At 32.0% G+C, this 14,721-nt stretch overlaps 2 protein-coding genes across 2 annotated transcripts; both read left to right on the top strand.

Moving 5' to 3' along the window:
• Positions 1-1,720: 1,720 nt before the first annotated feature.
• LOC123205786 (protein SIEVE ELEMENT OCCLUSION B-like) lies at positions 1,721-4,402 on the top strand. Its single transcript, XM_044622825.1, has 6 exons — positions 1,721-1,939; positions 2,031-2,575; positions 2,648-2,745; positions 2,846-2,991; positions 3,103-3,591; positions 3,744-4,402. Exons 1-6 carry the CDS (start codon positions 1,778-1,780, stop codon positions 4,242-4,244), a joined length of 1,941 nt encoding a protein of 646 aa, XP_044478760.1. The 5' UTR covers positions 1,721-1,777; the 3' UTR covers positions 4,245-4,402.
• Positions 4,403-7,609: 3,207 nt separating this feature from the next.
• LOC123205785 lies at positions 7,610-9,469 on the top strand. Its single transcript, XM_044622824.1, has one exon. The coding sequence runs from the start codon at positions 7,610-7,612 to the stop codon at positions 9,467-9,469; it is 1,860 nt and encodes a 619-aa protein (XP_044478759.1).
• The last annotated feature ends 5,252 nt before the right edge of the window (positions 9,470-14,721 follow it).

Below are 14,721 nucleotides of genomic sequence, written 5' to 3'. Positions count from 1 at the left end.
TTTGAATTTTTTTTGAATTTATTTTGATTTGTTTTGAATTTTTTTAAAAAAGCCAACGGTTCCCGCGCAAGGAACTGTTGGCTTGAAGGGAAAATTGCAGGGGACCAATCCCTTGCAATTTATCTGAATCTCAATTCACCCCCTCTATTTTTAATTTTTTTCAAAAAAGTTTTTTCTTATATATACTCTTTCAAATTCCATTCTCTCAAATTTCAATCTCTCCACTCTCTCACTCAATCCTTCAAACTCTCATTCTCATTCTTTAAACTCTTAATACTCTCTCAATCTTTCAATTCAATCAAATTTAATTAAATTCTTTCTTAATTTTTTATTAATTTCAATTTCAATTTTTTTTATACAATTCATAATTAATTATATAATTTATTTCTATAATTAATTTTATTTATTATTTTTTTATTATCTTTTATAATTAATCATATAATTTATTTATATAATTAATTTTATTTATTGTAATTAAGTCCAAACCTTTCTTTTAATTTTCAATTATTGTAATTAATAATTTAAAAATTAAATCAAGATCATGTATTAGAATTGACTGTTCAATATCGGTTTCAAACCAAAATTATCGGTTCTGAACCGGGGCCATGAACCGAAACTGACAGTTCCGAACCATGGACGAACTGTCTTATTACGGTTTCGGTTCAGGGTCTTTATGTTTTCGAACCGTGAACTAGCGGTTCCGAACCGAAACTGACGGTTCATGAACCGTGGCCAGGGCAACACTTTTTAAGATAATCTATCTTTAAGATAATTTTTTAATTTTAATAATAAAATATTTTCTAAATCAAACGCTCTCAGTTAAGTTAAATACCAAGCCCTTCTTGTCTTTTTCACCGTCCATCACCTAACACTTCTAAGCAATTCAATAGTGCAGTGGTAATATTTTATTTTGGCAAGAAAAAATTACTTGAATGAAACACATAATAAGAATAAGCTCAACCAAAATCATGAACAACCTTATCAACATTTAAGAAACAAAATGACACAACCTTGTCAAATTGATGTTATCTTAATAATAACCCAAAAAAAAAAAACCTCTTTAAACATCATTTACTATCAAATAATTTAATAAGATTTTTCCTAATTTTAAATTTAATTTGGTTTTTTTGCATCATTTTTTCATATGAAACTTTATTTTAACCAGGGTTGACACAAGCTTATCAAATTGATTTTACTTTAATAATATCGAAAAGAAAAATCTTTAAACACTATTTAATATCTAATAATCTCCTAAATTTAATAAGAAAATTTCTGTAATTTTAAATTTAATTTGATTTTTTCATGAAACTTTATTTAGGAACTTATTCTATACATTTGTCTTGATAACCATATAAAATAAGACTAATACTATGTACACACAATTTAGAATAACCAATTAGACATTTATATAATATGTCATTATAAAATTAAATATTATTTTATCTTTAATTTAAAATTATTTAATCATATAATGACACATTATGTGAATACCTAATTGAGTATTCAAAATTGGATTCACACAGTTTTATTGATAAATTGAACAAGCTTTTTTTTAAACCTAATTTGTTTTAGAAAACACTTTTCAAATTTTTTATTTTAAAGGTGGATGTTGGTGTTTAAACAGTGAAAGAAATTGTGCTTAGATTGCTGAATCAACAATGAATTGATGCTGATAAACTTAGAAAAGTATAGATTTGATTTCTTATAAAATTAAGCTGAATACAAAGCCTTTCTTGTCTTCCTCAGTGTCCATCACCTAATACTTCTTAGCAATTCAATGGCACAGAGGATTGACGAAGAGCTAGATGAAAATGAAGTAATGAGGGAAGTTGAAGCTACTCATGCACCCGATGGCATTTCATTGGCTGTGAATCCTCTTCTTCGCATCATTCATAACATCTTGCAACCTTCCACGCCTACAACCCCTGGCTTTGGACAGGTGTTCATCTTTTTGTCCATTCATTGGCTATTAATTATTTCACATCTGGGTTGTGACTAATAATTCATTTGTAACTATATATTGTATGCAGGAAACACAATTGAATCTAGATGTGTTGGATAACAAGGATTCCCAATTCAGCTATCCTGGCATGTTCAATCGTTGGTCTTCTGCTATCTATGAAATTTCCCGCAAGTTTTCTGCTGAGAAAGATGAACATGCTACAACTTTGGAAATATTGAACATGCTAAGATGCTACGAGTGGGAAGCCAAAGCCGTACTAGTCTTGCTTGCATTTGCTTTTAATTACGGTGACTTTTTGGTGGTGGCACAGCCTTATCCTACCAACCCCCTTGTCAAATCGGTTCCGCTGATAAAGTCATTCCCAGAAACACAGGGGCCAGTTGACAGATTTAAACCAAAGTTTGATGCAGTTAGCAGCCTCATCAAGTCCACTCTAGATGTGACCAAAACCATTTTTTATTTGACAGAGTTTGCATCTAAGAACATCCTCAATTTCGATCTAGAAAGATTGAGTTCTGCCTTTTCCCAGATTCCCATCTCAGTTTACTGGACCATCCGAAGCATTTTGGCTTGCGCATCACAAATTTTGGGCCTCACTGGCATGGGTTATGAGTATGACAATCATTTCTAAATCCTTCACACTTCGTATTGTCATTATTCGTTAATAATTTTTTGCTGTGGCAGTAAAATATCATCAACAGCAGAGGCAATGAAACTATCAAGCTTATCCCAGAAAGTCAGTAGCAAACTCAACCATCTTAAGGAGCCAATCCAACTCATAGGTGAGTCTTTCCCACCAAAAAGCATTTAAAAGAACTCCATGTAATTTATCTGATTAATTATGTGCTTAAATGGATTAATAATAATCTCATTCTTGTGAAGAAGATGAGCAGAGATATCCCATTCCGTATGAAAGTCTTCAGAGGCTTATGGAAACAGACCACACTGATAACGTGGAAATTCTGAGGGCATTGATTAATACCAAGGAAGATGAGCTGCCTCTCCTGGAGGGTTATACCGAAAGAAGGGTTTGCTAAAATTTCTCTCTTTATTACGAACATCAAGATATAAAAATACCGTAATAGCACTGAATCATAACAATAGCTTAAAAATAATTTCCTTATGTATGACAAAAACAGGCTGGGTTCAATGAGTTGATGGGAAAGAATGTGCTGCTCCTCATTTCAGATATGGAGTTATCCATGGATGTGGTATCCGTCTTAGAGTTTATATATGATGAGTGTCATGAAAATGAAACAATGACAGGGAGTCAGTTTGAAATGGTTTGGATCCCTATTGTTGATAGGTCAACCCCATGGACCCAAAGGAAGAAGGAGAAATTTGAGAAGTACCAGTTGAGCATGCCATGGTACTCGGTGTATCACCATTCAATGATCGAGCCAGCGTTCATAAAGTATATCAAAGAAATGTGGCACTTCAAGGGGAAGCCCATTATTGTGGTTCTTGACCATCAAGGGAAAGTTGTTAACCTTAATGCTTTCCACATGATCTTGATTTGGGCAGACAGAGCATTCCCTTTCACTGGGGCCCGAGAGGCATCCCTTTGGGAAAAAGAGACTTGGGGAATTGAGATTTTAGGATACGGTATTCCAGTCGTTTCTGATTGGGTAGGCATACTCATTAGAGCTAACTAGTTTTAGTAAATTACTTGTCGCGTTTTTTTTTGGGCAAACATCGGCAATAAAGAACAATTGCATATGCTTCCTGCAATTTGTTTGTGCATGATAGAGCATAATTACATTATTTTCTTCAATTTCAGTTATCTGAAGGAAAAAACATAGGCTTATACGGCGGAAACAATATAGAGTGGATCAGGAGATTCACAGCCGCTGCACGGGCAGTCGCTTCGGTAATTCCATTGGAGATCCTTTACGTGGGTCAGAGCAGCATTACAGAGCAAATTGGAAGAAACATCGACATTATTAGTGCGGAGAACCTTAGTCACACATTTCCAGACCTCACTCAGATTTGGATCTTCTGGTCACGGATAGAGGCCATGTTGAACTCTAGGAAGCAACAGCGGGGCATTATAGTGGAAAATGATCGTTTGATGAAGGAAGTCAATACTGTGCTTAGGTTTGATAGAAGTAATGAAGGATGGGCTCTGTTTGGCAGGAGAGAATCAGCCCCGGTTATGGCCAAGGGCAAAACCATTTTGATGTGCTTTTCCAAGTTTGATATATGGAAAAAAGATACAGAGAAAATGGGTTTTATAGATGCACTCAGACAACATCTTGAGAAGCTCCAAAAACCAATATGACGGATCACAATGATGTTATCAGAGATAACAGTGCTACTTGATAGATTTTGTTGCTGATGTTGTAATGATGTAAATTTATTATTAAATGCGTGATATAACACACTTGCTTTCATTTTGTATGGGATTCATCAGATGAATAAACAGAGTATATTTCCCCATGATTTTGTCTTGAATAATTTAATACATTCTGTTGCTTGAGTGAAAGGTTTAAGAACAATATCATGCTCGGCTAAATGAAACCCAGTTAAATAACAAGGCGTTGGTTGAAATAACTATAAGCACTCATGTCTAAATGCTTTCAACCGTTGCTCATATGGACTAGACTAGACTAGACGACCGTGGTACTCTGTTTATCACCCTTCAATGATCCACTCAGGTCTCATCATATAAATCTAAGAAGGGTGGCAGTTTAAGAAGAAGCCTATAATTTTAATAATTTTCTTTAATTTTTAATTATTTTTAATGGATTGTACTACCTGTAGGCTTTACTCCCAAGGTCCTCGGCATGGGCCATACAAAAAGTGGGGGCAATGGTCAAGCCATGTGTCTAATTGCATGCTCTGGTTATGGGGATCCCCTGCATCCATTTTTAATTGAGCGAGGAGGAATTAACTACAAAAAATTTTGCTTTTTGTAATAACAATTTTTGTCAAAATAAATCAAAATTTTGTTATAATACATATATTGTGAGAAAATATTTCATCACCGCTATTATCAAAATAAGTCGGTTTTTTAATTGTAATAATTTTTATTTTTATCACAATATTTTTAATATATCGTAACAAAACAATTATCACAATTATAATATGATAATTGCAACTAAACAAAAACCAAAATATACAAACATAACTTATGTACATAAATCATCTAGTTACATTACTATTTTTAACAAACCTCGTTTGATCTAAGACACATCACAAACATCAACGAACCAACACTTGGAGCGACCAGAGGAGATAACATCGGTGAGGAGTAAGTCAAATTCAAAAAAGTTAAGCTAGAGAGAGTGAGTGGAATCGACAACTAGGACAATTGAGTTGTCAAGTCTCAACAAGTGAGACACCTCAATGATCTTCCAATGAATCCCTTGCCATTCAAGACAACGCAGGTCATCGAGACCCTTTTTGCCAACTCGAATGATGCAAACCCTCTTCTTCCTCCTTCCTCTACATGGTAAGGATGGGAGTTGAATGGAAGCACGGGTGGTAAGAGAAGGTGGCAGGATTGGAGGTGGAGTGCTTGGAAAATGAGGATTTGGGAGTCGATGGTGGTGAAGAAAGTCTTTACATCTTCCTCTCTTTATTCGTTTTAGAGGTGGCAAAACGGGAGGGTCACCCACATAACTTGCCTAAATATAAGTTTTAAATTTTTAAACCCGTACCCACAAATAATGAATTTTTGCGAGTGGACTAAGTATGCCCACGGTTACCTGTAGGTCATCCTCCTAGTCATCTTCTTTTTCCTCTTCAATATCAAATTTACAATACACTCAACAAAAATTTCACATATTTTCCTTTTTTTTTGACATGAAATAAACTCCAATTCACCCAAATAGTAAAGAATATGTAGTGTTGAAAACAAATTAAAAAAATATGCGCATTAGACACTTTATTACAAATATTTATTTTGTGTTCAATGTTAAAATTCTTTAAATCTATAGAAAATATTTTTATAATTTGACAGAAATTTTCGTTCTTTCATAAAATACTTATGTATTTGAAGAAAAAATATTAAAAATTATGAAAAAATACATTAAAATAATAAAACAAAAAAATAGTGAAAAATTAATATTAGCAGATAACCCATGAGTCGATCCATACCCTTAGGGTTGGGTGCCGGTTTCAAAAAAATCATTATCCATATAACTCAACTTATTTTTGATCTGCACCAGTTTAACCTGCACTTGTATTAACCTGACCCGCATCTAGTCTGACCTATCTGTTTGCCACATCTATTCTTTTTGTATATTGTTTTACTTTTTAAAATTTTTGTTTTTTATTTCTTTAATTATTTTTAATTATGTTGTTTTACATGTTGTGTATTTACACTTAAAAAAGGGAAATTGTTAATTTAGTTTTAAACAAATACTCACATAATTAGATGACGAATAAGTACTAAGATTTTCCAAAATTAAGGGTATGACTTTGTCACAAAATTAAACCTTGGGTGGGACATAATCTGTTGGCCTTTAGTTTATTATCATCGATTCATTGCTTAATCAGTGATCCAAGAACAATTTATTTCACTTTTCAAACACCAATGTCCACCTTTACAGTCAAAAAATTATTTATTATGCACATCCTGCACCAGCAAAGCAGGTTCTCCAAGCTTAGAGAACTCTTCTTCTATCAAGTAATCGACAAAATATGAAGGTGAACTTACAAGAACCATGTGGGATAGCTTATTCTAGGAAAAGAATTAATCCTTGAAAACTAAATAGGAAAAAGAACATTCGATAAAGAAAATTTAAAATGAGTGAAAAAGTTAAACATGCCTATCAATTATAAGTCCATACTTCATCTTTTTATTCCATCCCCATTGCACAAGTTATTCTTAAATTAGAATGATTCACGTGTAGCATCCTCATAAGCTGTCTCACTTGTGGTACCTCCATAGCTTCACAAGTCATCTGTGTGCAGCCTCTTCAACTTCCAGGTAAGTGATCCGAGTATTTCTATACAGAAACCTGTACATTACTTACATGTAATTGAAATCTTGTTGCATTTTGTATTATAAAACTGAAGGGTGATTATATAGGTTTGCTATGTACGAAATACATATCTGAATAATTGATCTTAAATATGCCTTGTATGATATTATATACATAGAAGATTTCTGATTCACAAAGCTGATCGTTTTATATGAAATGCAGGCTCAATTCAAACGATTCAATAGATAAACCATCTAAATTTATAATTCTTCTGCACATATATAAAAAGAAATTTTGATTTTCTTTTGCAGAACTAATAATTTTAGAAGAAAATTCTATACAAAAGTTTAGTGTATCTAGCCTAAATCGAAATTTTAAAACTAGTAGGTTACAGTTTTTTTTTTTTAATCGCCTTAATCAATAAGCTTGTAACATTCAGTCAGTCATATCCTAACAGTTTTATAAAATCTATATTTGATCAGAAACATCAGATGTTTATTTTAGTAAAATTTCTAGTTGCTTGCATTTGATCATTTCAGGAAATATGAAGTTGATAGATCTATTCTCTGAACAAGTTAACAAACTTTGGAATGACTGGGAAATTCGAGTGGTGATTCTACTCAGCCTTTTTTTACAAATTATCCTTATCATATTTGGTGCTCAGCGAAAATACAAAACAGGAATTTCGATAAAGATGATTGTTTGGTCGACATACATGGGAGCAGATTGGGTGGCAACAGTTGCTTTGGGCAACTTGGCTAAAATCCAAGCAAATCATGAAAATGCTTCTTCAAAATCATACAGTCGTCTCCAGGTATTCTGGGCACCCTTCCTTCTCTTGCACCTTGGTGGTCCTGATACTATCACAGCTTACTCTTTAGAAGACAATGAGTTGTGGTCAAGGCACTTTCTTGGGCTTATTGTTGAAATTGGAGTGGCGCTTTACGTCTTCTTTCGATCTTTCAACAATACAGCCCTTACATTTTTATTCATTCCTGTATTTGTTGCTGGAATCATCAAGTATGGAGAACGGACTTACGAACTTTGGTGTGCTAGCAACAGGAAGTTTAAAGAGAAATTGCTCTCCACAAATTCTATGGCAGAAAATGCAATGAGAATGGTAATGGGAAAGAAAGAAGAAGATTTTTCCGAGATTGTACTGATGGAGGAAACCAAAGAAATTTCGGAGGGACAAAGTCTAGACGATGACGAGTTTAATAATTCTATAGATGCAGCGCATTTTTTGTTCAAGAGATTGGAGTATCTCTTTGCGAATCTGATACTAGGCTTTAATGACAGAATTCGTTGCTATGACATCATTAAGAAACATTGCTATGACATCATTAAGAAACATAAGCCATATAAAAAGGCCTTCGAACTTGTAGAAATTGAGCTTGGATTTATGTATGATGTGCTTTACACAAAGGCAAAACTCATTCAAACGAAGCGGGGATTTTTGCTTCGTGCCATCAGCTTCTTTTCCTCTGTGTCAGCATTAATTGCCTTTTCAATGGTCATTGATTTCCATGTCTATCATCAAACCGACATCTCCATTACTTTTTTACTTCTAGCTGGGGCAGTTTTTCTGGAGCTTTATGCTTTCACCATATTTCTTTTGTCTGACTGGACAAAACTCTGGTTGCAAAAGCACCGTGTGCCAAAGATTATTAGTTCTTTTTTCTTTCATCGGAACAACAAGAGGTGGTCTGAATCCGTAGCACAGCACAACTTGATAACATTTTGCATAGGAGACATTCAAGGCAACTTCAGTTTTGTTCGGAAGTTGCCTCACCTGGGCAAATTGTATGAGGAGTACAATCCGCACAGATTCTTGTCTCGGAAAGATTTGGATGGCCTTATGCAGATGATCTTCCAGCAGCTCGAAGAAAAAGCAGACAAGATCAAAGATAATTACACAGTGAAATTGTGCAAAGAAGAGCTGGGTCACAGAGGCGATCATGTGCTCGAAAAATATGAAAAATTCAATGATTTGGGTTGGAGCACAATTGATTTAGAATTTGACGAAAGCCTTCTTTTGTGGCATATTGCTACTGATATCTGTTACCACGATGATTCTGATAAACACCTACCAGATGCATGTAATCTTTGCAAACAGCGCAAAATTAGTAAGCAATTGTCAGATTACATGCTGTATCTTCTAGTCCTGTGTCCATCAATGCTACCTCAAGGGATTGGTGAGATAAGGTATAAAGATACTCGTGCTCAGCTCATTCAATTTTTGAAAAGGGAAAAAAGTGTAGCCATGAAGGAAAAGGAGGTTGCGAGGAAGTTGCTCGAGAAAATCAGCAAAAGGACAATAACTCAGTCTATACTATCTGATGGATGTGAGCTGGCGAGAGAACTGCAACAGGAAACAGATTCTGAGAGAAAATGGAAGATGATAAGTGAAGTGTGGGTGGAAATGTTAACATATGCTGCAAGTCATTGTGGTTGGAGAGAGCACGGTCAACAGCTTTGGAAAGGCGGACAGTTGCTCACTCTTGTTAGCGTTCTTATGGCACATCTTGGCTTAAGTGAACAATACAATGCAAAAGAGGAATTCTACCTTGTGTAAAATTCCAATCAATGTTTTCATTGTAATTTACCAATAAATTTCATGCATGAGATACTCTGTGGGTGGGATATGTTTGTTGTGATTCTTAAAAGTTGCTCTTCTGCTACGTGAAATAAAAAAATAAAGCTTACACTGGAATCTTAAGTTTAATATGTTTGAAATGTAAGATGTTCATTGATTTCAATCTTTGCCATTCAGAAAAGACTGTTAAATAGAGTTAGATATAAGAGAACTAAAGAGAAGAGTTTTGGTAAAAATTTGTTTATGGCTGCAAAACCCCCGTTCTTCCTGACACGAAAGGAATTCATAAGACAACATTATAGACGATTTCGTTTAATTGGTTGTTTTTTTTTTTTTTTCACTCCTACTAATCACCTGCACTTTTTTCCCTTGAATGATCTGCTGGCAAGGCCTATTGAATTCTATGTATTTTCTACTTTATTGATTTCTTTAAGAAGCACAATAGAGAAAGGTGAATAACCTAGGGGAATGAGAGAAAAAACAATTGAAATTATCATAGGTCTTATTTTATATATAAAGAAAAGGAAATATCGAAACAACTTAAAGCCTTAAATCAAGCTATGACGAGCTGTGGACAGTTGAAAATTTACAATTATTGTGCTGGCTTGTAATGCATGATTAGGCTTTGAGACCGAATAATTCTAAAATGTCGATTAGGTTGTGCATGGGAAAGTGATTTTTGGTCCCATCTAATTGATTCTTCTAATTCTCTATGCCTAATGTAATGCACTTTTAGTCTACAAATTGGAGGTCCAACATTATGTAAACCTCTGGTTGTTGTACCATGTTACGAGCAAATATTCTTGCTAGGTGACATCTAGTTTCAACTTCAGTTTTAATTTTTTTCGTCTTAATCTCATTTGTTTACACATATGATGATATGCTTGTAGATGTGATAAAGATGATGCAATCAATATAAGTGATGATACATTTAATTGCTTTTATTTGATTTTTAGCTAAATGCATTCCCTTTTGTGTTATTAAACTCATCATATGACATACATATATAACATAACATAATATGTCATCAAGCGGTAAAATTAAATGTTTCATTATTAGTTCAATAACTTTATTATTAGATTTTGCTTTATCAAATGTAATAGGTTAAAAAGCAATGTTTTACATACATAGATTTAAATACAAAAATTGGTAAATAGATAATGTGTTATCATGTAATTAAATATTATTTTATTCTTAATTCAAAATGTTGATAAGGTAACATCAATTTGATGGACTCTAAAATGTTATTCCTTTCTTAAATGGTAATAAGAGTGTATCATTCTCATTCTTAAATGTTGATAAGGTTGTTCATCACCTAAGTTAAGTTTACTCTTAAGGTGTGTTCGGTTCAATATTTTTTTATCAATAAAAATAAAATATTATCATAAAAATAGATTATTTAAAAAATTATTTGGCATAAATTATTATTATATTTGATAAAAAATTGGTAAGTATAAATAATTGTTATATTAGGTTGGATACAATAAACAAATACTAAGAGATTATTTTACTTAAATATATTGAGTATAATAATTTTAAATATTCTTCATTTAGTTTGTTACATTAATTAAAAATGAAAGTATTTTTTTCTAAACAATTAATAAGTCAGAATAGAGTTTTAATAAAATCAAGATTACATTGGTAATTTTTTAATACTTAAAGTGAATATGGTAATCAGATTATCTTTTATATTACATACAACACCACCATTGATAATAAAAAATTATTAAAATATTTTATTATTTGACAAACCAAACAAAATAATAAAAGATAGATTATCAAATTATTCTTTGAATACCCTCAAAATGCCTCCTTAGGTTTTTTATATTTCTTGTAAGTTCTTATGAAGACCAATGAACAACATGAGCCTCACTTTCAAAGGAAGTTTGAATAGTAAAAAGGGATGTCCTAGTATGAGATTGTGGGTTTGAAATCTATTGATGACATATCAAGATCAATGACTTACTTGATATAATAATTGTAGAGCCAGTCATTAGACTAGGAGTTTCACTTATTTGTGTCTTCGGTTCAACCAAAAAAAAATAGTCCGACTCAAATAAAAATTTCTCATTAAAAAAAAAAAAAAAAACAATGGGCCTTACAATATGCTATGGAAATCCATTAGACTTTATGTTACAATGTGTTTGATGGCATCATTTATGCAATTAGGAAGAAAAGAATTTTGGAATTGCTTAGAGGAGACAAGCTAAAGTATCATCAAAGCAATTGAATATGCAAGAAGAAAAGAATTTGGGAATTGCTTGGAGAAAACTGCCTTCCTTTACTAACAATGCACCAAACCATTCCTATAGTTTCCTTAGTAGGGATGATAGGAATTGAAAAAACAATTTGGCTCATTTAGTTGTTAATGATGATAATGTGAAAACTCATTTCAAGGATATAATATCGGTGTTTGTCTTTGTAACTTTTGATGAGATTATGGTTGTGAAAGAATTTCTTATATCTCTAAAAGAAGATTTTTCACTAGATCAAGATAATTTAAAGACTTTGTTAGGAGAGATTCGTCAATGGTTGGAGTTAAATAAGTTTCTTTTTAATAGAGATTTCTAAAACTTGGGAACTATTTAAACATTCTTTGTATGGTACTCAAGGGAGTAGCTTTTTAATGACCAAATCTACAATTAAGAGTGCAAAAATTATGGGAACCACCAAGATGATCCTACAAGAAAATTAATAGCAATCTTCATTGTTATTATTTAGACAAATTGAGTTTCCTAGATCAACTAGTGAAGATCATATATTAGATGTGGAATGTTGGTCATTACTTAGTAAAGTTACATTTTCCACTATGACTTGTGATAAACGTGAACATTTGAGTCCTCTTTATAGCAATATGGTGAGAACTGTAATGATTTTCCTTTTATTGTAATATGTGAAGCAGTTGGGGTGAGTAATGGATAATAAGCACAACCAAAAGTTTGCGGACGATGAAGAAGAACTTCAAAAGGGATCTTATTCTTAAGCAATGGTACAAGCAACATGTTAATAAAAAACATTGCAACCAAAAATGTCTCCATCCAAAGGGTAGGGGTTAGCTTGTAAAAAAAGACAATGTCATTTTTCCACTATGTCATGATGTTTCCTCTTAATGACACTATTTTGGACAAGAGTGGAGGGAGAACACAATTGATGTGTTATACCATGTAACTCAAGAAAGGAACAAAATAGTTTATTATAAAATTCACCACCACCATCAAAACAAACAAATTGAATAGAACAAAAAAGAAATTTTTTTTATCAATAACTTAAATTTGGTAAAGACAATAATAACATCAGATTTCCTAAACATAGGGTATAACTATATATACTAACTAAAATGATCAACAACAAATAAATAAAATTTAAAAGAGGACAATGATGGAAGATGAATAGAACCCATATATCAAGGTGAATTAGTTCGAGAGGACTTTGAGTAGTGTATAAAAAGAGAGGTAATGTTTTTAACCAAGAGGAGACACGTGACACATAGATGAAAGATCCTACAAATGATGAACTAGACTGGACACAAAGGCAAACACAATCTTGAACATTATAAAGGATAGATGACCAAGAAGATTTTAACGCAATTCTAATTTGGATGAGATTAGGGTTAAAAATTTTTTATCCGAAACTCAAATTAACACGATGTGATAGTACAAATTGTTAAGTCTAGTTAAAAGGAAAGGATGACCTTGTCATTGAAAGATAAATGTATCCTTGTAAAAATTGAAATCATAGGACTGAAAATACGAACTTAAAACCTCTTAATTTAAAATTTCTTTGTTATTAAAATAATTATTAGTTTATTTGATGAAAATATAACACCAACATTATAAAAACATATCCAAGTAAATATAAATATGATTCTAAAAGAGAGAAAACAAGTTCAAATTTGAAAACTAGGGCGCAAAGGTGAAAAAAAACATCTAATTTAAATTCCATAAGGAAAAATGGTGTAAAACAAGAAAACCAATTAAATTTAAAATTAGAAAAAAAAATTTATTAAATTTAAAATGTTATTCAATATTAAATGATGTTTAAAGAAAATTTCCATTTTGTTTTGTTACTATTAGGGTAACATCAACTTCGCGGAGTCTAAAAAATTATTCCTTTCTTAGATAGTGATAAAGTTGTGTCATCCCCTTTTTTAAATGTTGACAAAGTTGTTCATAATTTGGGTTGAGTTTCATTTTAGGGTTTGTTTCATTCCAATAATTTTATTATTAAAAATAAAATATTATCACAAAGATAAATTATCTAAAAAATAATTTGATACAAATTATTAATATGATAAAAATTAATACGTATAAATAATCATTATTTTTAGTTTAGTTGGACGTAATAAAATAATACTAAAATATTATTTTATTTCAATATCTTTAGTCATAATTATCTTAAAATATTTTTCATGTTAATTTATATATTAATTAAAAATAAGAGTAATTTTGTCGAAAAAGTTAATAAGTGATAATAGAATTGTAATATAATCAAGATTACATTGATAATATTTTAATAGTTAAGGTGGAGCTAATAATCAAATTACTAAAATATTATCAAAATTTTTTATTACAAAACTAATTATACAAAATAATGTAAGTATTGGACGATAAATTTTTTGAATACCATCAACGAAATGCCCCTTCAGTTTTCTATGTTTCTCGTGCATAGGATCTCATAAAGACTAATGAACAACATGAGACTCACTTTCAAAGGTATTTTGAGTAATGAAGGTGGGATGTCCAAGCATGTGATTATCGGTTTCAAATTTACCAATGACATGTATATTAAAATCAAAGATTTACCTAATCCAATAATTGCGAATCCTATAATTAAATTTGGGTTTCACCCTGCTTGGAATGATTCCTTCAATCTCAAAATGATTCAGTTTAAATAAAGTTACTGTTATTAAAAGGAAAGACGATGCGCCTTACAATTTGCTATGGAAAATCCATTAGGCTCTCTGGTACCATGTGTTTGATGGCATCATTTGCGCAATTACGAAGAATAGAATTTTGGAATTGCTTGGTGGAGACAACCTGAAGATCATCAAAGCAATTGAATATGCAAGAAGATAAGAATTTTGGAATTGCTTGGAGAGAACTGCCTTCCTTTAACTAACACCACCACTCCAAACCAGCCATCACCGTGTATATAAAGGAAGAATTGGGAAGCCTGTAATCACATCATTACTAACCACACCATTCTAAAATATCATCTTCCTTTGATTGACT

The sequence above is a fragment of the Mangifera indica genome, unplaced genomic scaffold (assembly GCF_011075055.1).
Source record: "Mangifera indica cultivar Alphonso unplaced genomic scaffold, CATAS_Mindica_2.1 Un_0016, whole genome shotgun sequence".
NCBI classification, from domain to species: domain Eukaryota; kingdom Viridiplantae; phylum Streptophyta; class Magnoliopsida; order Sapindales; family Anacardiaceae; genus Mangifera; species Mangifera indica.
This window is presented reverse-complemented; position numbering and strand designations above follow the sequence as displayed.